Source organism: Anomaloglossus baeobatrachus, chromosome 3 (assembly GCF_048569485.1).
Source record: "Anomaloglossus baeobatrachus isolate aAnoBae1 chromosome 3, aAnoBae1.hap1, whole genome shotgun sequence".
Taxonomy (NCBI): Eukaryota; Metazoa; Chordata; class Amphibia; order Anura; family Aromobatidae; genus Anomaloglossus; species Anomaloglossus baeobatrachus.
Genome location: NC_134355.1, coordinates 531,882,243 through 531,903,841, shown reverse-complemented (window position 1 = coordinate 531,903,841; position 21,599 = coordinate 531,882,243). Strand labels below are relative to the sequence as shown.

The 21,599-nt window shown below is 49.7% G+C and overlaps 1 protein-coding gene across 1 annotated transcript in view; it reads right to left on the bottom strand.

Moving 5' to 3' along the window:
- Positions 1-14,799, bottom strand: part of DIPK2A (divergent protein kinase domain 2A) — a 74,131-nt gene extending 59,332 nt beyond the window's left edge. The window contains exon 1 of the mRNA XM_075338603.1: positions 13,915-14,799. Coding sequence (XP_075194718.1) covers positions 13,915-14,568 — 654 coding nt within the window. The 5' untranslated portion in view covers positions 14,569-14,799. The remainder of the gene's footprint in view (positions 1-13,914) is intronic.
- Between the last annotated feature and the right edge of the window lie 6,800 nt (positions 14,800-21,599).

The window sequence follows — 21,599 nt, the reverse complement described above, 5'->3', positions numbered from 1 at the left end:
CGCGCTCTGCAAATGTCTTTGCACTAGTGGGACTATAGCAAAGTCCAATAGCCACGTATAGGATGCCACTAGGTACACTGAGTGTTTGCTAGTATAATGGCTTGGTTAGAATGAGTTGTAGTGTGCAACGCAGGCAGACGCGCTCTGCAAATGTCTTTGCACTAGTGGGACTATAGCAAAGTCCAATAGCCACGTATAGGATGCCACTAGGTACACTGAGTGTTTACTAGTATAATGGCTTGGTTAGAATGAGTTGTAGTGTGCAACGCAGGCAGACGCGCTCTGCAAATGTCTTTGCACTAGTGGGACTATAGCAAAGTCCAATAGCCACGTATAGGATGCCACTAGGTACACTGAGTGTTTGCTAGTATAATGGCTTGGTTAGAATGAGTTGTAGTGTGCAACGCAGGCAGACGCGCTCTGCAAATGTCTTTGCACTAGTGGGACTATAGCAAAGTCCAATAGCCACGTATAGGATGCCACTAGGTACACTGAGTGTTTGCTAGTATAATGGCTTGGTTAGAATGAGTTGTAGTGTGCAATGCAGGCAGACGCGCTCTGCAAATGTCTTTGCACTAGTGGGACTATAGCAAAGTCCAATAGCCACGTATAGGATGCCACTAGGTACACTGAGTGTTTGCTAGTATAATGGCTTAGTTATCAGTTGGAGTGTGCAGAGGACAAGAGGGTACAGTGGCAGGATTGTGGTGCTCTGGGTAGAGGAATGGAAGACTGCCTTTCTATTCCCTCCTAATGGTGAAATGCAGGTAGGAAATCCCTGACCTGGGCTACACAGACGCTGTTGCTGTTTGCAGGACCTGTCACCTATGGCTCTCTGACCCTGCCGGTTGGAGCCCTTAAAAGGACTGCTATAAAGTGCTCTCCCTAAGCTGTCTAACGCTGTGTATGCAGCGCATACAGCTGTATCGGCTATAGGACTCAGGAAGACGGAGCTGCGACAGTGATGTCTGACACCAAAGACGCAGAAGGCAGATAATGGCGTCCGTGAAGAAAATGTCCGGTTTTATAATGCAGGGACATGTGACATGCAGATCCTATCACACATGCCGTTGCTTCTCTGGCTCAAAGTCCACTTAGCTGTGTGTGTGTCTGGGATTGGCTGACATGCTGGCCCGCCCCACAAGACGCGCGCGCTTAGGGAAGGAAGACAAGAAAAAAAAAAAAAAAAAATGGCGATCGCCATTATAGAAACAGCAGTGATCTGAAGGCGCTGTTCACGCACACTATACACTGAAATGTGATAATAGTTTGATTCACAGAGTGACTTACACTATTACAGCAGAAACCAAGCTATGATTTAGCTGTTTTTTGGCTGCTAGAACCGTTCTCGAACGTTTCTAGAACTACCGAGCTTTTGCAAAAAGCTCGAGTTCTAGTTCGATCTAGAACATGCCCCAAAATCACTCGAGCCGCGAACTGGAGAACCACGAACCACGAACCGCGCTCAACTCTACTCCTTTGCACTAGGAGCACTCAGGAATGCCCACATAAGGCTGTGCACGTCTTTCCTTCTCCCAGGAAAGTCTATGAGAAATCAAAAATTTGTTAAAAGAACTGAAGTCCTCAGTGGTTGATCCCTTTTAATGGCTAACTGAAAAGATGGTAATAATAGCAAGCTTTCCAGACTACTAAAGACTAGTAAAAAAAACGAAAAAAAAAAAAAAAAAACAAGTTAGGCTGCTTTCACACTACGTCTTTTTAACATGCGTCCTGAACGTTTTTTTAACGCAGAAACGGATCCAGTGCAAATGTGTTTTCATTTCAATGCATTTGCAATGGACTCGCGTTAGCATGCGTTCACCTGCGTTTGTGTGCGTTATTGTCAGGATCCAGCGACTTGCAGTTTTTTAACATCTTTCAAAAACGCTACTTGTAGCGTTTTTGAGCTGCGTCCAACTTCTGCAAATTGCTGGATCCTGACTAAACAGCACGCAAACGCATGTGAACGCTGGCGTGCTGATAGGCAGGATCCTGCTTGCTCTACTGAGCATGCCCAGAACCAGCCTCCGTGATCAGTCTCTCTCCTTCCTCTCTGTCTCTCTCCCCCTCTCTCTCTGTCTCTCCCCCTCCCTCTCCTCCACCTGAGAGCTGCGGACACTCGTAACCAAGGTAAATATCGGGTAACCACTTATCTTAGTTACCCGATGTTTACGTTGGTAACGTGTGCAGGGAGCCCGGCTCCTAGCAGCTGCAGACGCTTGTAACCAAAGTAAATATCGGGTATCCAAGTATACCCGATGTTTACCTTGGTTACGAGCCTCGCAGCTGTCAGATGCCGGCTCCCAGTCTGGCACGTTTAGTTCCCCACACTCCCGATCACATGACTCCAATGCCCGCCCCTAAACATCCAGTGACAGGATCCTGCAAAATAAGACATGCGTTTGCATGCATTTTTTGCTGTAAAAGCAGGATCCGCTTTTGCAGCAAAAAACCATTCAGGACGCATGTTAAAAAGACGTAGTGTGAAAGCAGCCTTATATGAAACAGAACTCTCACTATGGCAGGGGGCAAACTGTTGTGGCCATAAATATTGCTGCAGTTCAGTGTGAAAGTTTTATTGTCCTCTCATTAGGGTCTGGTCCAGGGCTGTGATGCGCTCGGATGGTAAGAGGAGCACATCTCTTAACTGATGTAAAAAGACATGAATCCATGAGACACATTCATTCCTGCTCTGAATGTGTCAAAGGTCATCATAAGTTTGTACTCCCATAGTCTCCTATCTCTCTGGGACTTGAAATTCCCTTTCAATACCAGCAATTTCACGTCCATGATGCAGTGGTTGGGTTACAAAAATGTTTGGCCACAGGTAGATCCATCCTTTTTTCTCTAATTATGTGGCAATGAGAATTCATCCTTGTCCTGAGCTGTTGTCCTGTCTCCCCTACATACAGACCCCCAGTTGGACATTTGGTACATATAATTAAGTACACCACATTGGTTGTGGTGCAGCTGAAGGTACCTGGGATCTTGTAGTCTTGATATGATCTGGGAATCTTTATCTTGTCCGTTGTCAATATAAATGGACAGGTCTTACATTTTTTCAGGTTGCAGGGAAATATTCTTGTTGTTGTTGGAGAGGACAGGGAGCTTCTGACAATGATGCTTCTTAGATTCGGGGGTTGTCTAAAACACAGAAGTGGGGGGGTCTGGAAAAATAGATTTTAACCGGGCATCTTTTTGCAGTAATGGTTGTAGTTTCCATGCAGCTCCTCTAAACACCTCCAGATGTGGATTGTAGGCGACTACAAGAGGGACCCGGTTGTTTTCTTCTTTAGTTTTATAATGTAGGAGATGGTTTCTTGATATTCTGGCGGCTCTTGTAAAACCAGATTACATAACTTCATATAACTTTTTTTTTTTTTACTGCACTATTCTATGTCCTGTTGTGTATAAATATGTGACTTCAGATTTTGTATTATACTGAGCCTGATGGAGACCTGAGTAGTCACAAAAGCTTGCTATTATTACCATCTTTTCAGTTAGCCATTAAAAAGGTATCAACCACTGAGGACTTCAGTTCTTTTAAACAATTTTTTATCTCTACTGGCTAACACGGTACAAAGATATATTTTACCTGTATGAGAAATCAGAAATGCTGTGCGCACGTTGCTTTTTCTTCCTTGCAGTTTTTGGTAGACAAAAAAAAAAAAAAAATATGAGCAGCACATCACTTCTTTATGCCTTTTTATTCCCTCCAACCATTGATTTCACAAGGAAGGAAAAAAAAAAAACACACGCATTGGCCATACCCTAGGTACCCTGCCACCATGTTTCACTATAGGCACCATGCATTTCTCTTTGCACTCCCACTTTGTAATACCATTACATTTTTTAAGCCATCAGTTCCAAAAACATTTATGCCTCATCACTCCAGAGTATAGCATCACAGTACAGTGGAACCTCGCTTAACGAGTAACCCACTTAACGAGAATTTCACTTAACAAGCAAAGCTTTCTGTAAATTTGTAACTCTGTTTACGAAAAAGCTTTGCTGTACAAGCAAAATACTCAATGCACACACTTCCGGTTCTGTACATCCACCGCGCTCTGACCCGCTCTTGCAGTCCACACAAACACACACAAAACACAAACAAACACGCACGCACACACACACATACAGTATTATTATGCTCACCTTACGTTCCACCGCCGGTCTCATGGTTCTTGTAGTCCCCCGGTGCATCGCGACGAGGGAGGAATCCTCGCGGCGAACTACAAGACCCAGGATGTTGGCGATGAAACAGAAGGTAAAATGAGCATATGTGTACATTCCGTTCCATCACCGGCCTCCTGGGTCCTGTAGTTCGCCACTCCACGCTGTGTATCGCTAACCAACAGCGACGAGGCAGGAACTTCCGCTGTCAGATGCTACTCAAAGGCAGCGCGCTGATCAGAGGCTCCTGCCTTTGACGTTAGTGCTTTGGGTGCGAAAGTTCCTCCCTCATCGTCATGGTTACCCGGTACACAGCCCGTGCTAGAGAACAGCAAGTCCCAGGAGACCGGCGATGGAAGGTAAGGTAAGCATAATATGTGCGTGCTTGTGTGTGTTTGTGCGAATTTGTGTGTTTGTGCATGTGTGGAATAGTTGTGGAACGAATTGTCTGCATTGCAATGATTTCCTATGCCCTGGTAAGTTGTAGGTGGGCTTTTTCGTGCATGCACTTAAGGCTTCCTTAGATGTTTACTAAATGGGTCTTTTTCAAGAAATCTGTGGCTGGAATTTAACGCAGACACTTACAGTATATCTGCAGTGAATGTGCCAGCAGATCCCAATGTGATTCTCTCCGATACAGCCAATATGCATTTTTTTCTATGTGGAAATTGTCCAACAAATGAGCATGCTGCAGGCCTGAAGTATGGTGATTACCCTGCTCGATTATTTTCCACTGCATATGTAGAATTTCAGAAACTGCACATTAAAGGGAACCGTCACCAGGTTTTTGCAACCTAATCTGAGAGCAGCATACCGTTTGGGCAGAGACACTGATTGCTGCGGTGTGTCACTTACAGGGCTGCTTAGTGCAGTTTTGATAAAATCACTATTTAAATCAGCAGTAGATCATTAGTGGAGTAGTGGGCGTGCAGCCAGGTAGTCCAGCATATTCATGAGCTCTGTATAACTGCTAGATCAGCAGCAGAGAAAACATTGATTTTATCAAAATAACCACAAACAGCTCAGTAAGTGACATCGCAGGAATGAGGGTCTCTGTCTCTGTTATGCTGGTAGCAAAACCTGGTGACAGAGTCCCATTGTCATCAGATCCTGAAAGTAAATGTTGCCCAGAGTTGATAGTAAATTTGTGTTGACAGACTACATTTTGTGGTTTAAACCAAGAGCAGACAAAAGTTTGTTGGAGACATAGCCCAAAAACTGATCAGAGTCTGTATGGTGAGATCCAATTCCCACAATCAGGAGATGGAGAAAGAGTTTCTATATCTTCTCCATTGTGTCAGTCTGGGGACTTCAGGTGTGCAGTGTGATGTTCCCACACACTTATTTACCTGCATGAGAGTTATGCAATAATCAGATCAAACTCACAAGCCCCATATACTACCCAACATTGGTCTACGTGCGATTCGATGTTTGTCAGATCACACTCGGACCAAAAATACACTTTTCTGCACCTGCCCTAAGATGATTTCTCTTTCATTACCATCATGCTCCCTAACATGTGATGTGTCTGGGCTGAACAGTCATTTTGTGCATATTCTACATTTAACTTGTTAACAAGCTAAGGGTATCTAGTTCTACACAGTTTTGGAAAGTCTCTGCTTCAAAATAATCCCCCCCCCCCAAAAAAATAACAAAACCCTTCCTATTCTCTATTGTAAAACCACTTTGCTGGTCATGTGTTCAGTATTTACAGCATTTTTCCCCACTGACATTTTCAAACAGAAGGCTGCAAAATCAGTTCCAAGTGTGAAAAGAAATACATCTTCTTGCAGAACGCTACATAAAAAGTCTTCAAAATAGATTCAGGGAAATTAAAAAAGCTTACTCGAGGTGGCAAGAAAAAAATAAAATTAAAGGAAGATAAAATTTTCTGTAGTAGCTCTGTAGCAGGAAATTGGGCTGCTCATTGTACACATTGGTTGGGGTCTGACTTGTAAGGCTGGTTTCACACTACGTTTATTTAACATCCGTCCATAACGTTTTTTTAGCGGAAAAACGGATCCAGTGCAAATGCGTTTTCATTTCAATGCATTTGCAATGGACTCGCGTTAACATCCGTTCACCTGCGTTTGCGTGCGTTATAGTGAGGATCCAGCGACTTGCAGTTTTTTAACATCTTTCATCTTGTAGCGTTTTTGAGCTGCGTCCAAATACTGCAAGTCACCGGATCCTGACTAAACAGCATGCAAACGCATGTGAGCGCTGGCGTGCTGATAGACAGGATCCTGCTTTTGTACTGAGCATGCCCAGAAAGTACTGAGCATGCCCAGAACCAGTCTCGCGTGATCTGTCTCTCTCTCCTCCTCCCTCCCTCACCCTCTCTCTATCTCTCTTTCCCCCTTCCTCTCTCTCCCACCTGAGAGCTGCGGACACTCGTAACCAAGGTAAATATCGGGTAACCACTTCTCTTAGTTACCCGATGTTTATGTTGGTTACGTGTGCAGGCAGCCCTGCTCCTAGCAGCTGCAGACACTCGTAACCAAGATAAATATCGGGTATCCAAGCCCGTGGTTACCTTGGTTACCAGCGTCTGCAGCTGTCAGAAGCCAGCTCCCAGTCTAGTTCCCCTCACTCCCGATCACATGACTCCAATGCCCGCCCCTAAACATCCAGTGACAGGATCCTGCAAAATAACAGATGCGTTTGCATGCGTTTTTTGCTGTAAAAGCAGGATCCGCTTTTGCAGCAAAAAAACGTTCCTGACGCATGTTAAATAAACGTAGTGTGAAACCAGCCTAAGCTGCTCTAGGAGTAACAAGTTCAGCGCACAGTACATGTATTTGTATTGTACACCTCTGCTGTATGTATTACTCCTAGAACAGTTTATAAGTCTGATCCTCTAGGTACACCTGATAAGATCCCCACCAGAAGTGTCTGGAAATAAACAATTCAGGAACTTGTAATTTACCAAATAGTTTGCTGAATGTCATGGCTCAACATAAAGTAATAACAGCAGCTGATGGGCAACTATGGATCTCATCCTATGAAGCATCCATCAAGCTAAAAGCTGTAACCAGCGATCCACACAAATGGAGACGGATCAGCACAGACAGCACTACAGGGAATATGTGGCAACTCTTACTGAGGGGCTGTGCACTGTGCTCTACATACTTCCCGAGCAGAGGATTGTTGTCTAGGACAGGGCCTGCAGGGAATTCAGAAAAGCTGCAGATTTAGGGAATCTGAACCATCAATCAACTCAAAGCCTGTTTTACTGCAGGAGAAAAAGAAAAAGCTACAAAACCGTCTTCTCGCATTAGCATCTTTCTGTATCTCTTAGCAGTCCATCCTCACTTCATCTGACAGGTCCTCAATGTGAAAGAAATGATATGTGTGGCTATACACACGCACGATATGTAGTTTACTAACGTCACACATACACAACCCTAAAGGCTACTGTCTCAGCATAAAGTCTAAATTTGTCTCAGTTGTAAAAATATCACATAATAGAGCGAACACAAAACCGTGCAGGATACCTGGAATAGAAAACGTGTCCAAATCCTCAACATCTTCACCCTTTAGAAACCCTCAGTAACCAATCACTTATGCAAAACACTGATTTTTTTACCCATTATATTTGATTGAACAAAAAGCACAACATATTCACTACACATTCCTATTACTGCGGTGTGTGCATACAACAGGCATCCCAAAGAGGAGCTGGAGTGACAGCCGGGGGCTCGCTCATCACTGGCGATCATAGGAGAGCGCTGCGCAGCTGGAAAATGCACAAAACTAAAATAAGAGCGACCCAGCACTGCCATCTACTGCGCTGGGGCTTCCCAGGAAGATTACTTCTTCACTTCCATTGTCAGTGACACAAGGTAGAATATGGCACACTATTAACAGTCTGGGAAAGCAAGTATACTGCAAAAACAATCCATCAATACAAGTGCAGGGAAGCAGAGATTTACTAGATTCTGTGGAGAGCAGAGGACATTTACAGCCGTGTCACTGGGGAGGTGCAGGAGAACAATGATCTACAGGGGGTCCCAAGCAGCTCCATATGACTGATCTGTACACTGCTGGTCACCATTATTAATCCTAGTGCTCAGCGTCACACAAGGCGCCACAGACCGCTCAGCGGCAGTAAATATGGCTCCCAGTGTAATTGTTACTGAGGTATTGATCCTGTCTACGCTGTACTGCTGTAGTTACAGCAGTGCAGAGTAATAGAGACTGCCAATACATTCTACAGGGTGAAACAAGATCGCACAGACAGTAATCCTGCCATCACATCGCCCGTGCCATGACACTGGAAACTATGAAAAGCCCCGGGGTCAGACGTAGGAAGACACTGATCAGCATTCACTGGCACTAAGGAAAGCCACACACCTCAGCACGTGCCGACTACTGCCGGAAGGACGCAAGAGGAAAGTGACAGCCACCACGCAGGGGCGCACTAATACATAGGCAAGCATCATCCTGCAGCGAGTGCATTCTTGGTACACGCATAGTCCTCTGTTAACCATGCATAGCTATGTCCTCCACTATCTGGCTAAAAAAATCATATTCAAAGAATCCGTGGCAGAAGTATGACGGGACGTGCCAGAAGATCACCAAGGGAATAAGCCGCACTTATTTTTAAGGGTTCAGTGGTCAATGGTTGCCTGGGAGGACAGATGCATGCAGCCTGTGTGTTCCCGCAGTGCTTATGGGGTACTGACAGATTTGGATGGCACGCTCCATTGACGACAGGGACTGACCAGCTCTATCCGGCACTGTGCTATATCACACAATGAATACACCGTACATTATGTGATTCTGATATCAAAATTGCTCCTAAATTCAATCAAATACTGAACTTGAGAATGTAGCCAAAAACATGAGAAGATATTTCCAGAGCAATGCCATTAGAATGTCACATAGGCACTGGAGAAATCAGGGGGCAACTTGCTTGTTTTGGCTGACTATTACTCAGTATATTCTACTGTGTGGAGCTCCCTGAATGTCACCCTGCAGAACTGGTCAGAAGGGGCCGGTATCTTGGATGCTCACATGCTATCCTTGGGTTCCCAAAGGAAATAAGGACACCTCCAAAAGAGGGCTGCTAGGAGCTTACACCCCTCTTCCTCCCTATTCAGAACAATTGCACTCTTGGCCAATCCCAGGAGACAGACATCAGATTTAGGAATATTTTACTGACACCTACTAAAAAGGTACATGGCTACCTTGAGTCCATGATCTGAAAATAAATGCAAGATATCACAATCCTAAAGCAAGCATGAACTCTTACACAGAGCAAAGGAGCAGCAAACATGTGGGGGAGGGGCAGGTGCAAGATCTGTCCCTTACCGAGCAGAGAATAGCTGCTGTAACATGCGGGGGTACCAGATACATAACCACAATCACCCCGTGTCCCCAACACAATGCACCAAGAAGGCAATCACTGGTATGAGGCTGGCAGGGCCCATCTCTGTGCAGGACAAACAGCTGGAAGAAGCTATCCTGCAGTAAGTGTGTAATAGGGATTAAGGACAATGCAAACAAGCTATTTATACTGAGGGGGAAGCACCCACCATTCGTTTCCGGCCATAACATGAAGTACAGATGTTGTCAGACCGGGCACATAAGCGTCTGCTAACACTGGCATCATGGCAGAGGAGCGATCCACTAGGAGCTGTTTATTTTGGTACAATGGGGCATCACAATTCTATTTTCTTACGGGACAGAATAGTGTAATAGGAAACATACTGCCTATCACATAGAAACCTGATACAAGTGAGCGCTAGTGTGATCAGTGCCCAGGAGACATCTACATGCCAACAATAGTTCAGCGCCAGGCACTAATCCACATAGTGAAGCTGCCCGCAGAAACCAAACAGCTGTCATGTGCATCCGCCACTGATTGACAGCTTCATACACGGATGATCAGTAAGTGACAGGACCCGGCTGGATTCACACTGCCCACAACGCCGTACTAGCCATGTATAATGCACACAGCCCAGTGCCCAATGCCAGTCACATTCACATCTGCTTCAACTATTCACACCAAGATGATCACAGCTAGGGCCGGCCAACAAAGGAATACGAGGGTTAAAAAGGACTCAGTGATGAGACTTGTAGTTCCACAGCTGCTAGAGGTACAAGCCGCTACAAGTCATGTGCTGGGACTTGTAGTTCATCGGCTGGGAAACGACATGGCATGTCACCATCAGGAAAACACAATGAGAGGAGCCTGACAACACGCTGGAACATGTAGTGCCCCCGCAGCGGACGATACAATAAGCATGACGGTCATGTAACCCTAGAGAATACATAATGTGTTGGTGATAGTTTTACAGCAGCTGTCAATAGTACTAACTGGGACTTGTAGTTCTACTGTATCTGAGCAGACAGGGTGCAATATGGGAAGCTGCATTCTGGGACGTGAGGTTCCTCTGAACACTGAAGAACTGAGGGTGCCAGTGTCACCAGTAACCAGGAAACATGATAGGAATGCAGTTCTATGAATGGGACACATGCTGGAACTTGTAGTGCTGAGATCTGGGGTTAGAGGTTTTACTAAAACTGAGTACGCAGAATACATGCGGGGGCTCGAACGTCTGCGGCAGGGTACAAGATAGAAGCTGCCGCTGATTAGGACACATACTGTAGCTGGAACTTATATGAAAGGATTACATCCTGAGGCTTGTAGTTCATTCATCGCAGTATATAATGGGGCAAGCTCGCAACACCACCCCCGGGGAAAAGCACGCACCAACCACGAGGGGGGCGGGCTCGCACCCCTCACAGACGCGCGCACACCAACCACGAGGGGGGCGAGCTCGCACCCCTCACAGACACACATCAACCACAAGGGGGGCAAACTCATACCAGTCACACACATCCATGGGGGGGGGAAGGGAAACTTGCACCCCTCATACACACCAACCATGAGTGGGGCAAGCTCGCACCCCTCACACCAACCACAGGGGCAAACATACACCCCTAACCCTCCGCCGGGGGCAAACTCGCACCCCTCACACATACAAACCAACCACAGGGTGCAAGCTCACACCACCCACAGGAAGGCAAACTCACACCCACCCAACCCCGGGGGCAAGCTCGCACCCCTCACAGACACACACCAACCACAAGGGGGGCAAGCTCGCACCCCTCACAGACACACACCAACCACAAGGGGGGCAAGCTCGCACCCCTCACAGACACACACCAACCACAAGGGGGGCAAGCTCGCACCCCTCACAGACACACACCAACCACAAGGGGGGCAAGCTCGCACCCCTCACAGACACACACCAACCACAAGGGGGGCAAGCTCGCACCCCTCACAGACACACACCAACCACAAGGGGGGCAAGCTCGCACCCCTCACAGACACACACCAACCACAAGGGGGGCAAGCTCGCACCCCTCACAGACACACACCAACCACAAGGGGGGCAAGCTCGCACCCCTCACAGACACACACCAACCACAAGGGGGGCAAGCTCGCACCCCTCACAGACACACACCAACCACAAGGGGGGCAAGCTCGCACCCCTCACAGACACACACCAACCACAAGGGGGGCAAGCTCGCACCCCTCACAGACACACACCAGCCACAAGGGGGGCAAGCTCGCACCCCTCACAGACACACACCAGCCACAAGGGGGGCAAGCTCGCACCCCTCACAGACACACACCAGCCACAAGGGGGGCAAGCTCGCACCCCTCACAGACACACACCAGCCACAAGGGGGGCAAGCTCGCACCCCTCACAGACACACACCACGAGGGGGGCAAGCTCGCACCCCTCACAGACACACACCACGAGGGGGGCAAGCTCGCACCCCTCACACACACACACCACGAGGGGGGCAAGCTTGCACCCCACACACACCACGAGGGGGGCAAGCTCACAGACACACCACGAGGGGGGCAAGCTCGCACCCCACTCACACACACACCACGAGGGGGGCAAGCTCGCACCCCTCACACACACACACACACCACGAGGGGGGCAAGCTCGCACCCCTCACACACACACACACACCACGAGGGGGGCAAGCTCGCACCCCTCACACACACACACACACACACACACACACACACACACACACACACACACCACGAGGGGGGCAAGCTCGCACCCCTCACACACACACACACCACGAGGGGGGCAAGCTCGCACCCCTCACACACACACACACACACCACGAGGGGGGCAAGCTCACACCACGAGGGGGGCAAGCTCACACCACACCCACACACCACGAGGGGGGCAAGCTCACACCACACCCACACACCACGAGGGGGGCAAGCTCACACCACACCCACACACCACGAGGGGGGCAAGCTCACACCACACCCACACACACGAGGGGGGCAAGCTCACACCACACCCACACACACGAGGGGGGCAAGCTCACACCACACCCACACACACGAGGGGGGCAAGCTCGCACCCCTCACCCACACACACACACACACCACGAGGGGGGGCAAGCTCGCACCCCTCACAGACACACACACACCACGAGGGGGGGGGGGGGGGAGCTCGCACCCCTCTCAGACACACACACACCACGAGGGGGGGGGGGGAAGCTCGCACCCCTCACAGACACACACACCACGAGGGGGGGGGGGAGAAGCTCGCACCCCTCACAGACACACACACCACGAGGGGGGGGGGAGAAGCTCGCACCCCTCACAGACACACACACCACGAGGGGGGGGGAAGCTCGCACCCCTCACAGACACACACACCACGAGGGGGGGGGGGGGAAGCTCGCACCCCTCACAGACACACACACCACGAGGGGGGGGGGGGGGAAGCTCGCACCCCTCACAGACACACACCACGAGGGGGGGGAAGCTCGCACCCCTCACAGACACACACCACGAGGGGGGGGGGGGAAGCTCGCACCCCTCACAGACACACACACCACGAGGGGGGGGGGGGGAAGCTCGCACCCCTCACAGACACACTAATCATGAGGGGGGGGGGAGCTCGCACCCCTTACAGACACACACACACACCACGAGGGGGGGGGGGAAGCTCGCACCCCTCACAGACACACTAACCACGAGGGGGGAAAGCTCGCACCGCTCACAGACACACTAACCACGAGGGGGGAAAGCTCGCACCCCTCACAGACACACTAACCACGAGGGGGGAAAGCTCGCACCCCTCACAGACACACTAACCACGAGGGGGGAAAGCTCGCACCCCTCACAGACACACTAACCACGAGGGGGGACAGCTCGCACCTCTCACAGACACAGTAACCACGAGGGGGGACAGCTCGCACCTCTCACAGACACAGTAACCACGAGGGGGGAAAGCTCGCACCCCTCACAGACACACAAACCACGAGGGGGGAAAGCTCGCACCCCTCACAGACACACAAACCACGAGGGGGGGAAAGCTCAAACCCCTCACAGACAAACTAATCACGAGGGGGGAAACTCACCAGACACACACACCACCCCCAGGAGGGCATACTCGCACCCACCCAACCCCGGGGGGGGGCAAACTTTCACCACTCACACAAACTAACCGTGGGGGGGAGGGGGGAGAAGAGACAGGCTTGCACCCCTCACACACGCAAACACCACAAACATTAAACCTGGACAACAAGCTCACACACATCACCCCGGGAGTAGGGGGGGGTTAGACTCGCAAGACACAGCACCCCGAGGGGGAAAGATTGGGGGGGCGCAACCAGCCCCCCAGCACACTGACGGCGGAGCAGCTGCTCGGGACCCCGGAGGCGGGAAACTTCGGCTCTTACCTGCAGCACCAGCGGCTCCGGGTTGAAGGCCAGGGTGAGCAGCAGCTGCATGCGCTCCGTGTCCTTCAGGTTCTTGAGCAGGAAGCTGCCGGAGTCCTTGGTCTCGGCGTAGCGGCGCACCAGCCGGTCCAGCAGCCGCTGTGAGGGGCAGTGCACCAGGTCGGACCAGCCCTCCACCACGTCCGGGGTGAGCAGCCGCACGTCCCCGTTGAGCCGGGCGAAGTCGGTCTTGTACATGGCCTGGATGAGGTCGCAGCGGGGCCGCCCGGTCGCCCGCTTGCACACCCTCTGGTCCAGCTCGGCCAGCTCTTGGTTGGAGCCCAGGCGCTTGAGCACGACGCGGCGGCTGCCCTCCCGGGGCTCCCCGTACTGCGCGAAGTGCACGTTCTTGACGTTGAAGAAGTCGAGCAGGCGCACCCTGCCCCAGCCCTCGAAGCTCAGCTGCCCGTTCATGAACTTGCGGCACCAGCTGGTCCCGAAGCACGCCGGGCACTTGTTCAGGCTCAGGAAGCGGCGCTCGGTCAGCTCGTTGCGCTGGAAGGAGGCGAGGAGCGAGTGCGTGTTGAGCAGCATGACCACCAGCAGGCTGGCGGCGAACAGCAGCTTCACGTAGCGGTACAGGCGGCCGAACTTCAGCGAAACAAGGCGCAACATGGTCCCACGCTACTTCAGCCTCCCTCCCGGGGAAGGAGGGGAGCGGCGGCGTCGCCCTCCCGCGGCCGCTGAATGAGCACCGGTGAGGCCAGCTCGTAGCCGAGGCCGCTAGCGTGGGTGCTCGGGTCGGTGGAGTCCCCACTGAAGCCTCGGTCCCCGCGTACAGGCAGCTCTGAACTTACTGACACAGGCGGCTCGAGCGCTCCGGAGCCAACAGACGCGAGTGGGGGGAGTGGCCAAGCGGCGGAGCCCCGGGAGGGGGAGACTTTGTTTGGTCATGTGACAAGGGAGGCGGTGAGTGTGTGGAACGACGTGACGTGAGCACTCTCCGCCGCCATCTTGGGATGGGCAAAGTTTACAATAAGAGCGTAACTTCCTCTGGCCTGAATAGTAAATAAAAGGAGACAGGGGGCGGGGACAGAGCAAGGCAGGAGGCGGGGACAGAGCAAGGCAGGAGGCGGGGACAGAGCAAGGCAGGAGGCGGGGACAGAGCAAGGCAGGAGGCGGGGACAGAGCAAGGCAGGAGGCGGGGACAGAGCAAGGCAGGAGGCGGGGACAGAGCAAGGCAGGAGGCGGGGACAGAGCAAGGCAGGAGGCGGGGACAGAGCAAGGCAGGAGGCGGGGACAGAGCAAGGCAGGAGGCGGGGACAGAGCAAGGCAGGAGGCGGGGACAGAGCAAGGCAGGAGGCGGGGACAGCGCGTGACAGAAGGCGATGAGCAGGGGGCGGGGACAGGTGTGACCGTGCAGCCAATCCGATTTCAGCTGTTGTGTCCCTTCCGTGCTTGCTGACACTTGTGGTGTGACAGGCAGCATAGGGGACCATTGGAAACATGCTGGAGATGACGTGCAGGGAGGGTTTTCTCTGTACTGCACAATACAGGTTATCTATGGCTGCCGGGTTGCAGCTGGTTTCCCTTTAAAGGGTCAAATTACCCACATTTTTATTTCCTCAAAGCAGAGGTGGAGCTAGGGGTTCAGCTAAGGAAGGGGGGGTCCTGCAGCACATACAAGAGATTACAGCACAGCTATAGATGGTGACTTACAGCAATGTTCTTTCGGATGGAATTGTTCACCTTTTTCATCTTTTCCATCTGGCCCAGACCGACATGACAACTTCTTCTAGCCACGACTCATCTACAGAGATAACAACAAAGACACACATGACCTCACATTTCCAGCGGTGTCCCCATCTATTCCCAAACTGCAAAAACTCCTCATCCTGACGTCATCCCAATACTGAGCGGCTGCTGTTGTATTTGTCCCTAGTACTGCACCTGTTGTGTGGCACTAAAAACGACCCCTCCTACTGCCCCACATAATAACGCCACCACTGTGCCCCCACATATTAATGCCACCACTGTGCCCCCCACATAATAATGCCACCACTGTGCCCCCCACATATTAATGCCACCACTGTGCCCCCACATAATGCCACCACTGTGCCCCCCACATATTAATGCCACCACTGTGCCCCTTACATAATAATGCCACCACTGTGCCCCCCACATAATAATGCCACCACTGTGCCCCCACATATTAATGCCATCACTGTGCCCCTTACATATTAATGCCATCACTGTGCCCCTCACATATTAATGCCACCACTGTGCTGTGCCCCCCACATATTAATGCCACCACTGTGCCCCCCACATATTAATGCCACCATTGTGCCCCACACATATTAATGCCACCACTGTGCCCCCCACATATTATTGCCACCATTGTGCCCCACACATATTAATGCCACCACTGTACCCTTTACATGGTAAAATGCCTCAGTTGTGCCCTCTAGATGGTCAAATTGCTCCCTAGAAAATATTAATGCCCTGTGCAAGTGCCCTAGAAAAGTGTCCACATATTGCACCTAGAATGTAATAATGCCCCCTGTGTGCCTATGATGGTCACAATATCTGAGTGCCCCCATAATAATAATAATGATTAAGTGTCCACTTAACAGTTAATAATCTCCCCACATGTACAGCTCGTCTATACACAGTATAAAGCCCTTACACCTCCCCTATACACCGTATGATGTTTCCATAGATCCCCTACACACAGTACCCTACCTCTGCTCCTCCCCTATACACCGTATGATGTTTCCATAGATCCCCTACACACAGTACCCTACCTCTGCTCCTCCCCTATACACAGTATGATATTTCCATAGATCCCCTGCACACAGTACCCTACCTCTGCTCCTCCCCTATACACAGTATGATGTTTCCATAGATCCCCTACACACAGTACCCTACCTCTGCTCCTCCCCTATACATAGTATGATATTTCCATAGATCCCCTACACACAGTACCCTACCTCTGCTCCTCCCCTATACACAGTATGATGTTTCCATAGATCCCCTACACACAGTACCCTACCTCTGCTCCTCCCCTATACACAGTATGATGTTTCCATAGATCCCCTACACACAGTACCCTACCTCTGCTCCTCCCCTATACATAGTATGATATTTCCATAGATCCCCTACACACAGTACCCTACCTCTGCTCCTCCCCTATACACAGTATGATGTTTCCATAGATCCCCTACACACAGTACCCTACCTCTGCTCCTCCCCTATACACAGTATGATGTTTCCATAGATCCCCTACACACAGTACCCTACCTCTGCTCCTCCCCTATACATAGTATGATGTTTCCATAGATCCCCTACACACAGTACCCTACCTCTGCTCCTCCCCTATACACAGTATGATGTTTCCATAGATCCCCTACACACAGTACCCTACCTCTGCTCCTCCCCTATACATAGTATGATATTTCCATAGATCCCCTACACACAGTACCCTACCTCTGCTCCTCCCCTATACACAGTATGATGTTTCCATAGATCCCCTACACACAGTACCCTACCTCTGCTCCTCCCCTATACATAGTATGATATTTCCATAGATCCCCTACACACAGTACCCTACCTCTGCTCCTCCCCTATACACAGTATGATGTTTCCATAGATCCCCTACACACAGTACCCTACCTCTGCTCCTCCCCTATACATAGTATGATATTTCCATAGATCCCCTACACACAGTACCCTACCTCTGCTCCTCCCCTATACACAGTATGATGTTTCCATAGATCCCCTACACACAGTACCCTACCTCTGCTCCTCCCCTATACATAGTATGATATTTCCATAGATCCCCTACACACAGTACCCTACCTCTGCTCCTCCCCTATACACAGTATGATGTTTCCATAGATCCCCTACACACAGTACCCTACCTCTGCTCCTCCCCTATACACAGTATGATGTTTCCATAGATCCCCTACACACAGTACCCTACCTCTGCTCCTCCCCTATACACAGTATGATATTTCCATAGATCCCCTGCACACAGTACCCTACCTCTGCTCCTCCCCTATACATAGTATGATATTTCCATAGATCCCCTACACACAGTACCCTACCTTTGCTCCTCCCCTATACACAGTATGATATTTCCATAGATCCCCTACACACAGTACCCTACCTCTGCTCCTCCCCTATACACAGTATGATGTTTCCATAGATCCCCTACACACAGTACCCTACCTCTGCTCCTCCCCTATACACAGTATGATATTTCCATAGATCCCCTACACACAGTACCCTACCTCTGCTCCTCCCCTATACACAGTATGATGTTTCCATAGATCCCCTACACACAGTACCCTACCTCTGCTCCTCCCCTATACACAGTATGATGTTTCCATAGATCCCCTACACACAGTACCCTACCTCTGCTCCTCCCCTATACACAGTATGATGTTTCCATAGATCCCCTACACACAGTACCCTACCTCTGCTCCTCCCCTATACATAGTATGATGTTTCCATAGATCCCCTACACACAGTACCCTACCTCTGCTCCTCCCCTATACACAGTATGATGTTTCCATAGATCCCCTACACACAGTACCCTACCTCTGCTCCTCCCCTATACATAGTATGATATTTCCATAGATCCCCTACACACAGTACCCTACCTCTGCTCCTCCCCTATACACAGTATGATGTTTCCATAGATCCCCTACACACAGTACCCTACCTCTGCTCCTCCCCTATACATAGTATGATATTTCCATAGATCCCCTACACACAGTACCCTACCTCTGCTCCTCCCCTATACACAGTATGATGTTTCCATAGATCCCCTACACACAGTACCCTACCTCTGCTCCTCCCCTATACACAGTATGATGTTTCCATAGATCCCCTACACACAATACCCTACCTCTGCTCCTCCCCTATACACAGTATGATGTTTCCATAGATCCCCTACACACAGTACCCTACCTCTGCTCCTCCCCTATACACAGTATGATGTTTCCATAGATCCCCTACACACAATACCCTACCTCTGCTCCTCCCCTATACACAGTATGATGTTTCCATAGATCACCTACACACAGTACCCTACCTCTGCTCCTCCACTATACACAGTATGATATTTCCATAGATCCCCTACACTCAGTACCCTACCTCTGCTCCTCCCCTATACACAGTATGATATTTCCATAGATCCCCTACACTCAGTACCCTACCTCTGTACCTCCCCTATACATAGTATGATGGGCCCACAGCTCCTCCAAAACAATAATCCAAACATTGTATAATAGCCACCACAGTAGCCAATACACTAATTAATGTGTCCCCAGAGTAGTCACCACATTGTATAATGTCTTCAATAGTAGCCCCCCATTAGGACCACCAAATTAGTCCCCACAGTATGACAGCCCCCACATTAGTTGCCACACTGCAAAAAGGCCCCCATTAGCTCCCACACTGTATAATGACCACTACATTAGCTCCCACCCTGTATAATGGCTCCTCACACTGTAGAAGTGCCCTCCCACTCCCCTTCATGTTTATGCCATATGTACAGGCCCTTGTAACTTTCTAAATTATATACAGTGAAACCTTGGTTTACAATAATAATCCGTTCTGGGACTGTGCTTGTAAACCAAGTTACTCGTCTAGCAAAGCAAGATTTCCCATAGGATATAATGTAAGCTCAGACAATTTGTTCCACAACTTGTTCAATGTCCCATCCCAGTCCCCTATTGTGCCATTCCACACACGCACACACACACACACACACACACATATTATGCTCACCTTACCTTCCGTTCCATCGCCGGCCTCCTGGTTCTTGAAGTTCGCAGCTACAGGATGTGTATCAGGTAACCATTGTGACCGATGCCGGAGCTTCCGCTGCCAGAGCGCTAGCGTCAAAGGCATGAGCCGCTTGCCTTTGATTGGTCAACGCGCTGCCTTTGAGTAGTGGCTGACAGCGGAAGTTCCTCCAGCGAACTACAAGAACCATGAGGCTGGCGAGGGAACGGAAGGTAAGGTGAGCATAATATGTGTTTGTGCGTGTGTGTTTGTGCAGACTGTAAGAGCGGGTCAGAGCGCGGTGAAAGTACGGAACCGGAAGTGTGTGCGGTGAGTATTTGCTCGTATAGCAAAGCTTGTTCGTAAACTGAGTTACAAATTCACAGCAAGCTTTGATCGTATAGCGAAATACTCGCATACCAAGTTACTCGTAAACCGAGGCTCCACTGTAAAGACATGTGTTGCTCCCCCTTCATTATGTAGCAATATCCCCTGTTGTGGTATATATAGTATCTCCCCTCCTGGGTGTATATCCCCAGTCTGGGCCCCATACTGGGGTGTATGGGCCTCCAGCCTGGTGTATATGGACTCACAGCCTGGTGTATATAGACTCCAGTCTGGGCCCCATGCTGGTATATATGGGCCCCCAGCCTTGATATTTACAGTACTGACCAAACGTTTGGACACACCTTCTCATTCAAAGAGTTTTCTTTATTTTCATGACTCTGAAAATTGTAGATTCCCATTGAAGGCATCAAAACTATGAATTAACACATGTGGAATGAAATACTTAACAAAAAAGTGTCAAACAACTGAAAATATGTCTTATATTCTATGTTCTTCAAAGTAGCCACCTTTTGCTTTGATTACTGCTTTGCACACTCTTGGCATTCTCTTGATGAGCTTCAAGAGGTAGTCACCGGAAATGGTTCTCACTTCACAGGTGTGCCCTGTCAGGGTTAATCAGCGGGATTTCTTGCCTTATACATGGGGTTGGGACCATCGGTTGTGTTGTGCAGAAGTCTGGTGGATGCACAGCTGATAGTCCTACTGAATACACTGTTAGAATTTGTATTATGGCAAGAAAAAGCAGCTAAGTAAAGAAAAACGAGTGGCCATCTTTACTTTAAGAAATGAAGGTCAGTCAGTCCGAAAAATTGGGAAAACTTTGAAAATGACCTCAAGTACAGTGGCAAAAACCATCAAACGCTACAAACAAACTGGCTCACATGAGGACCGCCCCAGGAAAGGAAGACCAAGAGTCACCTCTGCTGTGGAGGATAAGTTTATCCGAGTCACCAGCCTCAGAAATCGCAGGTTAACAGCAGCTCAGATTAGAGACCTGGTCAATGCCACACAGAGTTCTAGCAGCAGACACATCTCTAGAACAACTGTTAAGAGGAGACTTTGTGCAGCAGGCCTTCATGGTAAAATAGCTGCTAGGAAACCACTGCTAAGGACAGGCAACAAGCAGAAGAGTCTTGTTTGGGCTAAAGAACACAAGGAATGGACATTAGACCAGTGGAAATCTGTGCTTTGGTCTGATGAGTCCGGATTTGAGATCTTTGGATCCAACCATCGTGTCTTTGTGCGACGCAAAAAAGGTGAACGGATGGACTCTACATACCTGGTTCCCACCGTGAAGCATGGAGGAGGAGGTGTAATGGTGTGGGGGTGCTTTGCTGGTGACACTGTTGGGGATTTATTCAAAATTGAAGGCATACTGAACCAGCATGGCTACCACAGCATCTTGCAGCGGCATAATATTCCATCCAGTTTGCGTTTATTTGGACCATCATTTATTTTTCAACAGGACAATGACCCCAAACACACCTCCAGGCTGTGTAAGGGCTACTTTACTAAGAAGGAGAGTGATGGGGTGCTACGCCAGATGACCTGGCCTCCACAGTCAC